The 14,106-nt window shown below is 45.0% G+C and overlaps 1 protein-coding gene across 5 annotated transcripts in view; it reads left to right on the forward strand.

Annotated features, from left to right (window-relative positions):
• DIXDC1 (DIX domain containing 1) overlaps positions 1-14,106 on the forward strand; it is a 101,423-nt gene that overhangs the window by 38,897 nt on the left and 48,420 nt on the right. For 3 of the 5 annotated variants that reach the window (XM_050757698.1, XM_050757697.1, XM_050757696.1), the window contains 4 exons: positions 261-390; positions 4,358-4,483; positions 9,607-9,838; positions 10,461-10,568. In XM_050757698.1, coding sequence (XP_050613655.1) covers positions 261-390; positions 4,358-4,483; positions 9,607-9,838; positions 10,461-10,568 — 596 coding nt within the window. Of the gene's footprint in view, positions 1-260; positions 391-4,357; positions 4,484-9,606; positions 9,839-10,460; positions 10,573-10,598; positions 13,380-14,106 lie in introns of those variants that run through there. The other 2 variants (XM_050757700.1, XM_050757699.1) reach the window with 2 other exon arrangements.

A 14,106-nucleotide genomic window follows, 5' to 3' on the forward strand; every position in this document is an offset into this window, starting at 1 on the left:
CTGCTTATGTGTGTCTACAGTGCCACCCAAGTCTGACGTTAGCTTATCCCTGGAGATTAGTATAAAACTAGAGAATTTGTGAACATGCTCTGTGTCTGATCATGATATAATCTTTCTTGTTTCTTTCCTCAAAAATTTATCTTGCTTCTGGATGTAGGTTGTTTATCATACCCCCGTCACAAATGCTTCCTCAGAGGGTATGAGGTAAGGGCTGAGATTAATATGCCACCTTTCCCTTACTTCTGTCTTTTATTTTCCAGCAACAGCTGCAGGCCTATGTGGCCTGGGTGAATTCACAACTGAAGAAGAGGCCAGCAGTGAAGCCTGTGCAGGACCTGCGACAGGATCTCCGAGATGGGGTGATCCTGGCATATCTCATCGAGATTGTTGGTCAGTTGGCCCTGGACTCTGATACTAGAATACATAGACCAGAACCTGGCCTTCTTTATCCTCCGTATGCCCTTTAGAACAGGTTGTTTTTTCTTTAGAATATATGTCAGTGGAGGTAGAGAAGACTTAAAATACTTGCCCAAGGTTAATTTATTTATTTATTAGTCAATAAACATTGTGTCCCAGGCACTGAATTATGTTTTGGGAATATGAGGATGAGAATAGTCTATGCTCTCAAGAGTCTACCAAACTACTTGGAAAGGCTGGAAAATGAAGTCAATTCCATTAACGTACTTAGTACTCCAGAGTGGGGTAAGCACAGATGGGAGCACATAGGAGGGACACCCAGTCTTAGGGGTTCAGGGATTGGCTTGCCAGAATTGATGTCTCAACTGAGGCCTACCAGAAGAATTGGTATCTAAACCAAGGCCAGAGAAGGAAGTAGTAGCCAGACAAAAGGAGGGATGTTACTGGCAAAAGGACCCTTTTACCATAATGCTTTATAAAAGGTTTTTTTCGTCTTGAACCCTGGGGTTGTTGCCATCATTCTTACTAGATGGTACCATAGCCTTATTTCCATAGCATTTTTCCATATTTCTATTATTATTTCTCTCATTGAATAGTAATTATGTGATAATCATTTGATTACCTATCCTGCGTGATCTGACGCTTTAAGAGTAGGCGTAGTATACTATTTTTCTATTTATACAAGCTCTAGCCAAATGCACATAATAGGTTCTCAACCATTTATTGTTACATTAGTTAGCTGACTTTGCTTTGAGTTATTGAGGCATATAGGACCTGCAAGTGGTATGGAAGAAGCCAGGTTTGCAACAAGCAGCCCATCCATGAATACCTCATTGGGACAGTTTATGAATTCATCAGAATATTCATATGTAATGATGATAATAATGGCAACGGTAATAGCAAATGCTAGGATTGAACACTTTCTATCTTGTTTAATTTCATTTAATCATCACGTCTTTGGGAAACATAATACTATCCCCACTTTCAGGAAACAAGCTTAAAAGAGAAGATTTATAAAAATAAATAGTACTTAGTATGAGTCAAACAAAATAGCTAAGCATGCTATTTTGATTTTTATGATAGGTGTATAATATGACTACTACTATTTTACTCATTTTATGAGGCTTAGAGAGGCTAAGCAACTTTACAAAGTCACACAACTGTAAGTGCCAAAGTAGAGGTGCAAACCTAGATCTACTTTAATTCCAAAGCCTGTTTTAAACATTTAATGTTCCATTTATTTGAATAGGTTATATATGGACTAGTAGGAAATCCAGATGTACGAAAGGATGTAAGATCAAACCTCCTTTTTCCACTTATGTCCCCCCACCAGCTTCCCATTTTTCCTGCTAGAGGCAACTAGTGTTAGTAGTTTCTTGTATTTCTTCCCAGAGAAACTTCCCATTCTATGTCTATATAAGTAATATGAATATGTATTCTTCTTTTTCCAAAACCTAGGTTCTTTTTTCCCCATCCCCTCCCCCGCAAAACCCAGGGTTTTTTTTTTTTTTCTTTTTTTCTTTTTTTTTTGAGACGGAGTCTCGCTCTGTCGCCAGGCTGGAGTACAGTGGCGCAATCTCGGCTCACTGAAACCTCCACCTCCTGGGTTCAAGCAATTCTCCTGCTTCAGCCTCCCAAGTAACTGGGACTACAGGCACATGTCGCCACGCCAGGCTAATTTTTGAATTTTTTGGTAGAGATGGGGTTTCACCATGTTGGCCAGGATGGTCTCGATCTCTTGACCTTGTGATCTGCCTGCCTCAGCCTCCCACAGTACTGGGATTACAGGCGTGAGCCACCGTGCCCAGCCAAAACCTAGGTTCTTAAACACAACTTTCTACTGTGACTTTGCTAGATAGAAAAACTCCTCACAAGATTTTGCCTTTACTCACTGAATCCACTTCCTTATTTCCTATGCTTTCTTTAACCTGTCCTTATCAGGCTTTTGATCCCATTCCACTGAAACCGCCTTCCTCAAGGTCATATCAAATCCAGTGGCCAATCCTCCACCTTATCAAATCCAGTGACTAGGCCTCAGACATCATTTTATTTAACATAGCAATACTTGACATAGTTGATAACACTCTTCTCTTCAAAGACTTTCTTTACTTGGCTTCCAGAATCCTGTTAACTTATGGTTTTCTTCCTTTCTCATGGGCTTCTTTCATTTGTTTTTCTGGCTTTTCATTTCCTTCCTGACCTCTAATGCTGGAATGCTGCAGGTTCAGCCCTCTTATATACTCTCTACTCCTAAGTGATTTCTTCCCAAATTTGTATCTTTAGCCTTGAATTTTTCCTTGAGTTCTAGACATGAATATCCAATATCTCTACTTGGATGTGTAACATGCAACTCAAATTTCACACGTCCTAATCAGAAATTTGGATGTCCTTCCCCCTACCAATCCCTTTATTCTTCAAATTTCTTCATCTGAGTAACACACCACATTATCATTTGCCTAAGTGTTAAAGCAGAACACTTAGAAGGTGTCCTTAATTGTCCTTTTTCTCATATAGTATATCGAATCCTTCAAATGTGTTGTCTGCTTTGTATTCACAATATACCTGGTATCTAACTTCTCATCAGTCAGCCAAGACTTCCACTCTAGCCCAAACCTTCATGTCCTGCCTTGACCATTTTCATCATCCTTCTGACTGATCTCCCTGTTTCCTCTCTCCATAGTCTATTTGCACGCAGAGTCCATTTTATTTATTTATTTATTTATTTATTTATTATTTTTGTAGAGACGGGGTTTTCGCCATCTTGCCCAGTCTAGTCTTGAACTCCTGGGCTCAGGCAGTTCTTCTGCCTTGGCTTCCCAAAGTGCTAGGATTATGGGCATAAGCCATGGCGCCCTGCCAGTCAACTTGTAAAAACATAAACCAGATTATGTCACTCCCTTGTCTCAGACTCTCCATTGGCTGCTCATTACACTTAGGATAAAATTCAGGCCCTTTGCTCTGGTCCAGAAAGCCCTGCATGGGCTGGGTGCAGTGGCTCACGCCTGTAATCCCAGCACTGGGAGGCCGAGGTGGGCGAATCATGAGGTCAGGAGATCGAGACCATCCTGGCGAACACGGTGAAACCCCGTCTCTAATAAAAATACAAAAAATTAGCCGGGCAAGGTAGCGGGCGCCTGTAGACCCAGCTACTCAGGAGGCTGAGGCAGGAGAATGGGGTGAACCTGGGAGGCGGAGGTTGCAGTGAGCCGAGATCGCGCCACTGTACTCCAGCCTGGGCGGAGCAAGACTCCGTCTCAAAAAAAAAAAAGAAAAAGAAAGCTCCGTATGCCCTGGCCTTGCTTGTCTGTCTAGCCTTTCCTAGGACTTGACTCCTTGCTCACTTCCCCAGCCACACTGCTCTTGCTGTTCCTCAGGTAAGTGGAGCTTGGGGTTTGTCCCTGTGGTTCCTCAGTCTGGAAGGCTTCCTCCTCAAATCTTAACATGCTTTACTTTATTCAGGCTGCTGCCAAATGTATGATCAGAGAGACCATGATCATTGTACTTTATTTTTCCTCAAGCACTTACCGCTACTATGAAATTATATTAAACACTTACTTGTTAACTTGATGGTTATCAGCCACTCCTGCACATATAAATTCTATGAAGGGAGGGACTTTATTCTTCTTGTTCTCTCCTGTTTCTCTGGTGCTCAGAATAGTGAGTACTTGCCACTCAGTAGATGCTCAGTGAATATTTGCTGATTGAATAAATGTACACACAGTAACTTCACAGACCCCTAAGTATAAATTTGAAAGCCTTCCAAAAGGCTTTCATTTTCCTATTTCCCATCTAAATGACAAACACCAGGACTTAACTCATTTATATATTTATGTATAATGTTGGTGTTCACATCAAATCTTCCCTTCCTCTGTATCTAACTGCTATGAAACTTTGATAGTATTCCTCCCTATAACTTCGTATATTTTGTCTCTCCTAACAGCAGGAGAAAAGCTGAGTGGGGTACAGCTGAGTCCCAGTAACCAACAGGAGATGAAGAATAATGTGGAGAAAGTGCTACAGTTTGTGGCCTCTAAAAAGATTCGTATGCACCAGACTTCGGCTAAAGGTCAGTGCCTCATCACATCCTTGGTGCATGAGTATACTCAATGTTAACCAGTGAGTGCTAGCCTCAGGAAAATCCTTGGTTGTGACCTGTGGGGAGATAGAAAGTCTCCATTCATTTTATTTTATTTTTATTTTATATTTCATGATTATTATTTTTTGAGATGGAGTTACTCTTCTTGCCCAGGCTAGAGTGCAATGGCACAATCTTGGTTCACTGCAACCTCTGCCTCCCTGGTTCAAGTGATTCTCCTGCCTCAGACACCCAAGTAGCTGGGATTACAGGCATGTGCCACCATGCCTGGCTAATTTTGTATTTTTATTAGAGATAGGGTCTCACCGTGTTGGTTAAGCTGGTCTCAAACTCCTGACCTCAGGTGATCCACCCGCCTCTCCTTGGCCTCCCAAAGTGCTGGGATTACAGGCATGAGCCATTGTGCCCGGGCATTCGTTTTAATTGAATACAGATTTGCTTGAGTGTATGTAGGAAAATTAGTGGTTAGAGAAGAAATTATGGTCGGGCATGGTGGCTCATACCTGTAATCCCAGCACTGGGAGGCCAAGGCGGGAGGATCACTTGAGCCCAGGAGTTTGAGACCATCCTGGGCAACATAGTGAGGCTCTGTCTCTATTTTTTAAAAAAGAGAGAAGAAATTACAATATTGGGATATTAACTTTAGGATTTCTCATTTAAGTTATCAAAAATGAAGAGATTACTTTTTTAAGTTCCTTGGGTTTCATGACAAAATATTATTTAAGATACTCATAACCTACATTTTTTTCCGTCTAGTTTTTTAGAAGGGAAACATTTTATAGCCCTTTTTTGGATACCATGGAACATTCTAGGCAGGATGAAAGCAGCTCTGTGACCTCTGCATCTGCCCTCTTCTATAGTGGCTTGGCCCAGATGGGTTTGCCGGGCTATTTTGAGCCCAGGCTTCAAGGAAGGAACAACGTAGGTGTTCTTAGAGAGCATAGGCTCCCTAGTTCTCTTGCTGTTTCTCGAGAACTGACTATAGGTCTGGTTTTGTTTCAGTGTCAGTTCCTGGGTCTGATTGCCTTTGGGTCTCATGACAATAGGGGCAGAATGGTTCATGTTGGATTATTAGTGTTCTCTGTGTTTAGATCATTTAGATGGGGCCAATACTGATCAGTGAGAGCACCTTGTAGGAGGTATCAAAGAGTCCTTTACCACTCCTTCTCAACATAGTACTGGCAGTCCTAGCCAGAGCAATCAGGCAAGAGAAAGAAATAAAAGGCATCCGAATAGGAGAAGAAAAAGTCAAACTATCTCTCTTCACTGATGATATGATTCTATACCTAGAAAACCCAAAAGGCTCTTAGAACTGATAAACGACTTAATTAGTTTCAGGATATAAAATCAGTGTGCAAAATCAGTAGCATTTATTTTATTTTTTTTGAGATGGAGTTTTGCTTTGTTGCCCAGACTGGAGTTCAGTGTCGTGATCTCACCTCACTGCAGCCTCCGCCTCCTGGGTTCAGGTGATTCTCCTGCCTCAGCCTCCCAAGTAGCTGGGACTACAGGCATGCACCACCATGCCTGGCTTATTTTTGTATTTTTATAGAGACAGGGTTTCATCATGTTGGCCAGTGTGGTCTCAAATTCCAGATCTCCACCTGCCTCAGCCTCCCAAAGTGCTGGGATTATAAGCATGAGCCACCGTGCCTGGCCAAATCAGTAGCATTTCTATACACCAATAACATTCTAGCTGAAAGACAAATTATGAACACAATCCCACTTACAATGACTACACACAAAAAAGAAATATCTAGGACTACATCTAACCAAAGAGGTGAAAGAAATTCAAAATACAAAAATTAGCCAGGCGTGGTGGTATGTGCCTGTAGTCCCAGCTACTCAGGATGCTGAGACAGCAGAATATCTTGAACCCGGGAGGCCGAGGTTCCAGTGAGCTGAGATCGCGCCACTGCACTCCAGCTTGGGCGACACAGAGGGAGACTCTATCTCAAAAAAAAAAAAAAAAAAAAAAAAAAAAAAAAAAAAAAAAAAAAAAAGAACAAAGCTACAAAGCCCCTAGGGTGTCACATTACCTGACTTCAAACTATACTACAAGACTATGGTAACCAAAACAATATGGTACTGGTATAAAAACAGACACGTAGACCAATGGAACAGACTAGAGAACCCAGAAATAAAGTTCCACACCTACAACCATGTGATCTTTGACAAACTCAACAAAAATAAGCAATGGGGAAAAGAATCCCTATTCAATAAATGGTGCTGGGATAACTGGCTAGCCATATGCAGAAGAATGAAACTAGATCCCTATCACCATGTACAAAAATTAACTCAAGATGGAATAAAGACTTAAATGGAAGATGTTGAACTGTAAAAATCCTAGAAGAAAACCTAGGAAATAACCCTTCTTGATATTGGCATTGGCAAATAATTTATGACTAAGTCCTCAAAGCAATTGCAACCTAAACATTGACAATTGGGATCTAATTAAACTAAAGAGCCTCTACATAGCAAGATAAACTATCAAGGGAGTAAGCAGATAGCCTATAGAATGGGAGGAAATATTCACAAACTATGAATCTGACAAAGGTCTAATATCTAGAATCTATAGGGAACTTAAATCAATAAACAAAAACAAATAACCCTATTAAAAAGTGGGCAAAGGGCATATACAGATACTTCTCAAAAGAAGATGTACAAGTGGCCAACAAACATGAAGAAAAGCTCATCAGCACTAATCAGATAAATGCATATCAAAACCACAATGAGATACTATCTCACACCAGTCAGGATGGCTTTTGTTAAAAAGTCAAAAAATGACAGATGTTGGTGAGGCTGTGGAGAAAAGGGGCACATATATTGTTGGTGGGAATGTAACTTTGTCCAGCCACTGTGGAAAATAGTTTGGAGATTTCTCCAAGAACTACAGCAATCCCATTACTGGGTATATCCACAAAGGAAAATAAATCACTCTACCAAAAGGACACATGCACCTGTAGGTTCATTGCAGCACCATTCACAATAGCAAAAACATGGAATCAACTCAGGTGCCCATCAGCAGTTAAGTGGATAAAGAAAATGTGGTATATATATACCATAGGATACTAGGCAGCCATAAAAAAATAAAATCATGTCCTTTGCTGCAACATGGATGCAGCTGGAGGCCATTATCCTAAGCAAACTAATGCAGAACCAGCAAACCAAACACCATATGTTCTTACTTATAATTGGGAACTAAACATTGGGTGCACATTGGGACAAGATATGGGAACAGTAGAAACTGGGGACTACTAGAGGAGGGAGAGAGGGAGCGGGGGAAGGGCTGCAAACTACCTGTTGGGTACTGTGCTCACTATCTGGATGATGAGTTCAGTCGTACCGTAGACCTCAGCATCACACAATATACCTTTGTAACAAAGCTGCATGTGTACCACCTGCTTCTAAAACAAAAGGTGAAAAAGAAAAAAACAAACACAAATAATCCTTTTCCAAGACTTGTATATTTAAAGGATACAAAGCTAAAAAATAAAATAAAATTTTACCCATTTCCTTACATTGACTTTCACCAGACTTACCACACTGTTTTCTGCCTACATTCCTCTTTTATTTCTAGGGCAAAATGTAGAGTTCATGATACCTCTGATCTGGTTCCCATGTGGAGTGGGCTTGGGGATCTGGCCCATTAAAGTCAGCTATTTTGAGGGAACACTGCCATTTAGGACATCATTGTCATTTACCTGGAGAAGTGTAACAGTCTGAGTTAGTCCCGCGGCATTGATTTTTGTCCCCTTCTCATCTGCTCTCCACACTGCAGTCAGAATGATCTTTCCAAGAGTACATATACTCATGCCACTCCTCTGTATCTGAGGACCCTTAGGATAAAATCCAGAGTCCTTCCTGTGGCCTCCCATGCCCTGTGTGATCCCCCTTCTGATTCACCCCCCAATTCACCCCCCTGCTGCCTCACCTTTCCCTGTCTTCCCCCGCATTCTGGGCTCTGGCTATGCTGAACTTCTTTCACTTCCTCCACCACAGTGCTGTGTCACAGAAATAGAATGCAAGTCACATAGGTAACTTAAGAGTTTCTGATAGCAGGCTGGGCGCAGTGGCTCACACCTATAATCCCAGCACTTTGGGAGGCTAGGCCTCCCCATCCCTGATCACACTCCTGATCACTTGAGGTCAGGAGTTTGAGACCAGTGTGGCCAACATGGTGAAACCTCCATCTCTACTAAAAATACAAACATTAGCTGGGCGTGGTGGTGGGCTCCTGTAATCCCAGCTACTTGGGAGGCTGAGGCAGGAGAATCACTTGAACCCAGGAGGCAGAGGTTGCAGTGAGCCAAGATAGTGCCATTGCATTCCCGCCTGGGTGATAGAGTGAGACTTTGTCTCAAAAAAAAAAAAAAAGTTTCTAATAGCCACATTATAAAAAAGGAAACTGGTGGGCCGGGCGCAGTGGCTCATGCCTGTAATCCCAGCACTTTGGGGGACTGAGGCAGGTGGATCACCTGAGGTCAGGAGTTCAAGACCAGCCTGGCCAACATGGTGAAACCCTGTCTCTACTAAAAACATAACAAATTAGCTGGGCGTGGTTGCAGGTGCCTGTAGTCCCAGCTACTCAGGAGGCTGAGGCAGGAGAATCGCTTGAACCTGGGAGGCGGAGGTTGCAGTGAGCCGAGATAGCTACAGGTGGCTAATGGTTCCCATACTGGATGGCATAGCTCTAACATATCATGCTGTCTCCCACTTCAAGACCTTCACACCTGCTGTTCCCTCTTCCTGGAATACTCTTCGTCTTTCTCTTATCTAACTAAAGTGCTGCTCTTCATCAATCAAGTCTCAGTTTAGAACCCACTTCCTCTAGGAATCCTTCTCTGAATCGTCTAGATAAGGTGTCTCTACTCTGACCTCCCAAAGATTCCTGTACTTCTCTTACCAAAACACGTGACCTTACTTTATTGTCATTGCTGTTACATATTCTGTCTCCCTTGTTGCCCAGAGCTTTGTTAGGACTGAGACTCTGACTGCATTGCTTACCTGTATCACTAGCAATACATATTAAATGCCTAAGTCCTCAGCTTTTGCCTCCCTCTTAGGACCTCTTGGTCTGTTTTGTCCTGCAGATATCGTGGACGGAAACCTGAAGTCTATCATGAGGCTGGTCCTTGCCTTGGCAGCTCATTTCAAACCTGGCTCTAGCAGGACGATGAACCAAGGACGGGACTCCAGAGCCCCTTTACAAAGTCACCGACCACATTGTGCCACTGCTGTGGCCCAGGGAGCAGCTGCTGCTCTGGCCGATGTGTGTCATGACATGTCCCGATCAGGACGGGATGTCTTTCGATACAGACAGAGGTAACAGTAGAAATCTGGGGATGGGAACTGATCCCTCTCTCTGATATTTCTTCTGTTAGATGATACAGTACAGTAGATAGAAATGTCACCCAAACAGCCCCAGATTGCAGAAAAGAACATGGAGTGGGGAGGTAGGGGAGGGTACTCTCAAAAGAAAAAAGCCTTTTCTTCTGAGATGTTTATTTTTATTTTGCATTTAACAGAAAGTTAAGGAATCTTATGTGTAAGTTTTTGCTCTGGTGCCCAAAATTTAAATATACACCTTTGGCAAGTGTGTTTTCTTCACCGGGAGGTCTGTGGGAGCAGTGTTCCAGTTCATCTAGGGGAAGCTCTACCCTGGAATGTACCCAAAGGTCAGGTTGTCCTGGGGAGTCATGGCAGGAAATGCTTTGTGGGTTGTGTATCTGCTAAGAGAGAGCAGGACCCTGAGGTGTTGCAGAGATTGGTGAATTACTTGTTTTTGTGTCTGCCTTCCCTGCTAGGTAACAAGTGTCTCTGAGGCAGGGGATTTGTCTTACTCATCTATTATACTGCTCGCAGAGTGGCAGTCTATCTGTACTCGTTGAGTTGATCTGATCTGAAGGACTGACACCCTCCCTTTGCTGGTGTCCTTTGACTTTAGGAACAGCAGCATGGATGAGGAAATTGAGAATCCATACTGGAGCGTGCGGGCCCTAGTGCAGCAGTATGAAGGGCAACAAAGGTCCCCGTCTGAATCCAGGTGCTCCAGGTAACTGTGGCCTCTGAAACCTGAATTCTGGGGGATTCTCGGAGTTCTCAGCTTCAAGTAACAACACAACAAGCAAAAAGGCATCTAAGCCCTTTTTCTCTCCTCAGTTTATGTTTGGCTTTAAAGGCATACCCCTTAGCAGTGCTTTGTGGGTTTGTGCTGGTAGGAGGGTAGGAAGGTAGGGTCAGGTGCTGCTTTATTTCCCACAAATGGAATCTGTGCAGTCCCAGTGCCAGTGCTTAACTGTGACCACATGGGGGCATGGCTGGAACCTGTCAGGGCCCAGTCCAGGTTCTGACATTTGCGTATCAGCTGCCAGTGTTTATGATAGCTAGTTCCATTGCGCTGTCCTTGAGCCTAAGTGTAACTCTTAAGGTATGGCCTGAAAAGTCTGTGTAAAGCTCATAGAAATTGAGCAGAGTTGTCTGAGAGCATTAGAATGTTTCCAGCTTTCCTCTACAGGAACTGTGGCTGATTAGTACGCATTTGAGCAAGCTAATGATGTTTGCGACTCTAGCTAAAAGTTGTCTGTATTCCTTAGAGCCAAGTACAGAGACCAAAACAGGATACAGTACCCTAATAAGAACCTTATCAGTGGCAGAAAAAGATTACTTTCCTGGCTTATGTAAATCATGCTCCTATAAACACTCCCCAGATCATATTTTAACTAACTTCATTTTGTTGCTGAATCATAATTTATGCTCTAATGACCTTTTCTTTCCTATCCCGACCCTGTGTAATCTGCTTTATTTAGGGCTACTTGTTCTTTTTCTTGTATGTATGTTATGTGTCTTTGTTTTCTTTCTTCTCTTTTTTTCTCATAAAATTCCATCCTATTTTGATATACCATTTCCTAATTTATTGAGGTCATATGGAACTCTTTTTCGTATTTTAATATACTGCTAACTTTTTGCCTTTTACATTTAATAGGTGGGCTCTTTTTTATTTATAAAATTCACCTAACATAAAATTAACCATTAAACATTATAAAGTGTACAATTCAGTGGCACTTAGTATCTTCATAATGTGGTGCGACCATCACCTCTGTCCACTCAGAAGACATCTTCATCACCCCAAAAGGAAGCCCCGTGCCCAGTAAGCAGCAGGTGTGCTTTTAATGAGACTCTAAATCATTTCTTCCTTGCTTGCTGCTTAGGTTATCACCTGGAGCAGAATTACAGGATGTTTTTGTTGTATGATGAGATCTATTGCTTCCTGCACATCAGCAGGCCTTTCACTCTTCTAAGCCTGATAGTGCCTGCTAGAGTTGGGGGATAGGAGGAAGAGTGGATTTCTTCCTGAGAGCACCTGCTTTCTCCTCCAAGGCAGGAGGACTGAGGGGAGGCTGTGAGACTGTGAGACTGTGTGAATGAGTGGCCCACTGGCTATCAGGCTGCAGTGAGCTAATGGTGACAGTTTTCTAGGAGAGGGGCCAGAGGAGAATTGTTTGCTTTACCCTGTTTTTCACTATTCGATTTTGACATTTTCTTCTAATGCCGACCCCTCATCCAGCTCTTTGGCATGCTGGCTTAGTAGCTGCCTTTTCCTCAGTGAGTCCCCAGGGAAGGAGAGAGCTTCTTGTGGCTATCTGGGACCCAGCAGGTTCCTGCACATTCTGAGCCCTCGCCTCCCAGGGAGCCCACTTAGTGGCTCTGTGACCCATGAAGAGCTCAGGAGCCCCCAGATGTGGCTTGCTCAGGACGGGAGTGGCTCAGAAGGAAGGATAGCCCCTGGGTGTCTCATCCCCTGCCACTGCTCCTCCGGAGACGCCCTGGGGAAGCCCTGCCAGCCTGTTGCTCCGAAAACCGAAAACCGCCTACCAGCCTCTCACTGTAGCCAAGCAAAATGATCCTTACTTGGTTAAAAAGAACACACCAAACGCCAGAGGGGAAGGTGGGAGGGGATGGGTGCTCAGCGAATTTTCCTGGGGAGTGTCGGAGTCTCCACCCCGAGGAGCGGCCAGAGCCCCACGCTGGCCTGACCTGTCCAAGCGACCCCTGGTCCACGAAGGGAGGACTCAGAGTGGAGAAGGCAAGGTTTTCGGTGCGGGGCAGACCACCAGAGCCCTCCTCTTGATTCTGCCAATATGCGGCTCTTACCCTGCCTATCCTGAGCCTCCCAGTCTCCCCTCCTTGCATCCCCCAATCCCTCGTCGACGCCCCCACCCCCCCCCCCCCACCCCAACCCCGCCCAGCCCCGCCCCTGGCCCGCACCCTCAACCTCTGTCCAGAGCGGTCGGTTGGCCAGTGGAGCTGGCTTGGGTCGGAGCCCGGCTGCCTCGCCGCTTGTGACAGCCCGGGGAGGGAGCAGAGGGAGGGGCAGGAAGGGATCCGGAAGGTGGCGCGGAGCGGGATCGCCGCTGGGGACTCAAGGCGCAGCCTGCGCTGCCGGGAGCCTCCCTCCCAGTGGGAGATGGGTTGAGATGCCCCCACCAGGGGGGATGCCCGGCGCCGAGCGTCCGCGGAGGCCAAGATGCAGCGGCCAGGGGCCGGCAGCCTGCGAGTGGAGGCAGCTTCCGCCGGGGCCGGGCTGCGGCACAGTCTGAGCGGCCGGGACAGCGCGCTTCAGAGCCTGGAGCATCTCCGTCGCTGGGGCCGAGACGCCGCCGCCACCGTTCCCACTTTCTCCCGCGAGCCGGGCCAGTAGCTCTGCTAGCTGGCCTTCCCGTGGAGGCGTTTTCCAGCCCCAGCGCGGGGAGACATGCCTGAATTTGGGAGCGATGTGACTCTCAGCCTCCCACTTCACCTGGGGACGCAGGCTTGCTGAAGCCCGAGGCAGGAGGGGGACCATGGGAGGGACGCAAGTCAAATGGTGAGCTGAAGCCACTCTGGCTTTGGAAGTGGGTGGCCAGGGTGGGAGCAGGGGCAGGGCTGGAGGATGCTGTTGGCCAGAGACAGGCGGGGTGGTGGGAGCACTATGTTGGGAGGATTGACTGCTGACCAGGGGTTATCACTATAAAATACGGTGGGTGGGCTTAGGAAGTGGAGCCAGCATGGGGGCAGAAGGAGTAGCCCTAGCCCCTGCCAGGGTCTTTGGTGGGGGAGGGCACTTCATGAGGATATAGGACTCTTCCTTCTTGCCTATTATCCGTTTAAAAAAATTAATTTGAGTAGGATTTGGAAGTATCTTTGCTGCAGGATTGCTTGTCTGGTAAATTAAGATAGAAGAGCTATTAGACCTGTGGGAATTAAGAAATGTATCACCCCAGACCTATCAGTCATTCTCTGACCTCAGAGAGGATTATGATGCTAAATAGGGGATTATTTGTTTATAAAATAGAACTTTTAAGCTAATCAGGGAGGAGCCTGTCATATACATAATTAATTAGCATTAAAATATTTTCTCTGACCTGGGGCAGAGGATTCAATGCATATTCCTTGTCCATGAGGTACTTCTTAGGGAGGCAGCAGGGTGCCTGCTCTGACATGTGCCTCGGGAGTTTCCTGCCTGAGGTCCTTTATCTCTCCACTTGGCCATCGAGTTTCATGGTCTCACCTCTCGGTGGCCTCACATTGGCAGCCTCAATTCAAGAAATAGA

Source organism: Macaca thibetana, chromosome 14 (assembly GCF_024542745.1).
Source record: "Macaca thibetana thibetana isolate TM-01 chromosome 14, ASM2454274v1, whole genome shotgun sequence".
Taxonomy (NCBI): domain Eukaryota; kingdom Metazoa; phylum Chordata; class Mammalia; order Primates; family Cercopithecidae; genus Macaca; species Macaca thibetana.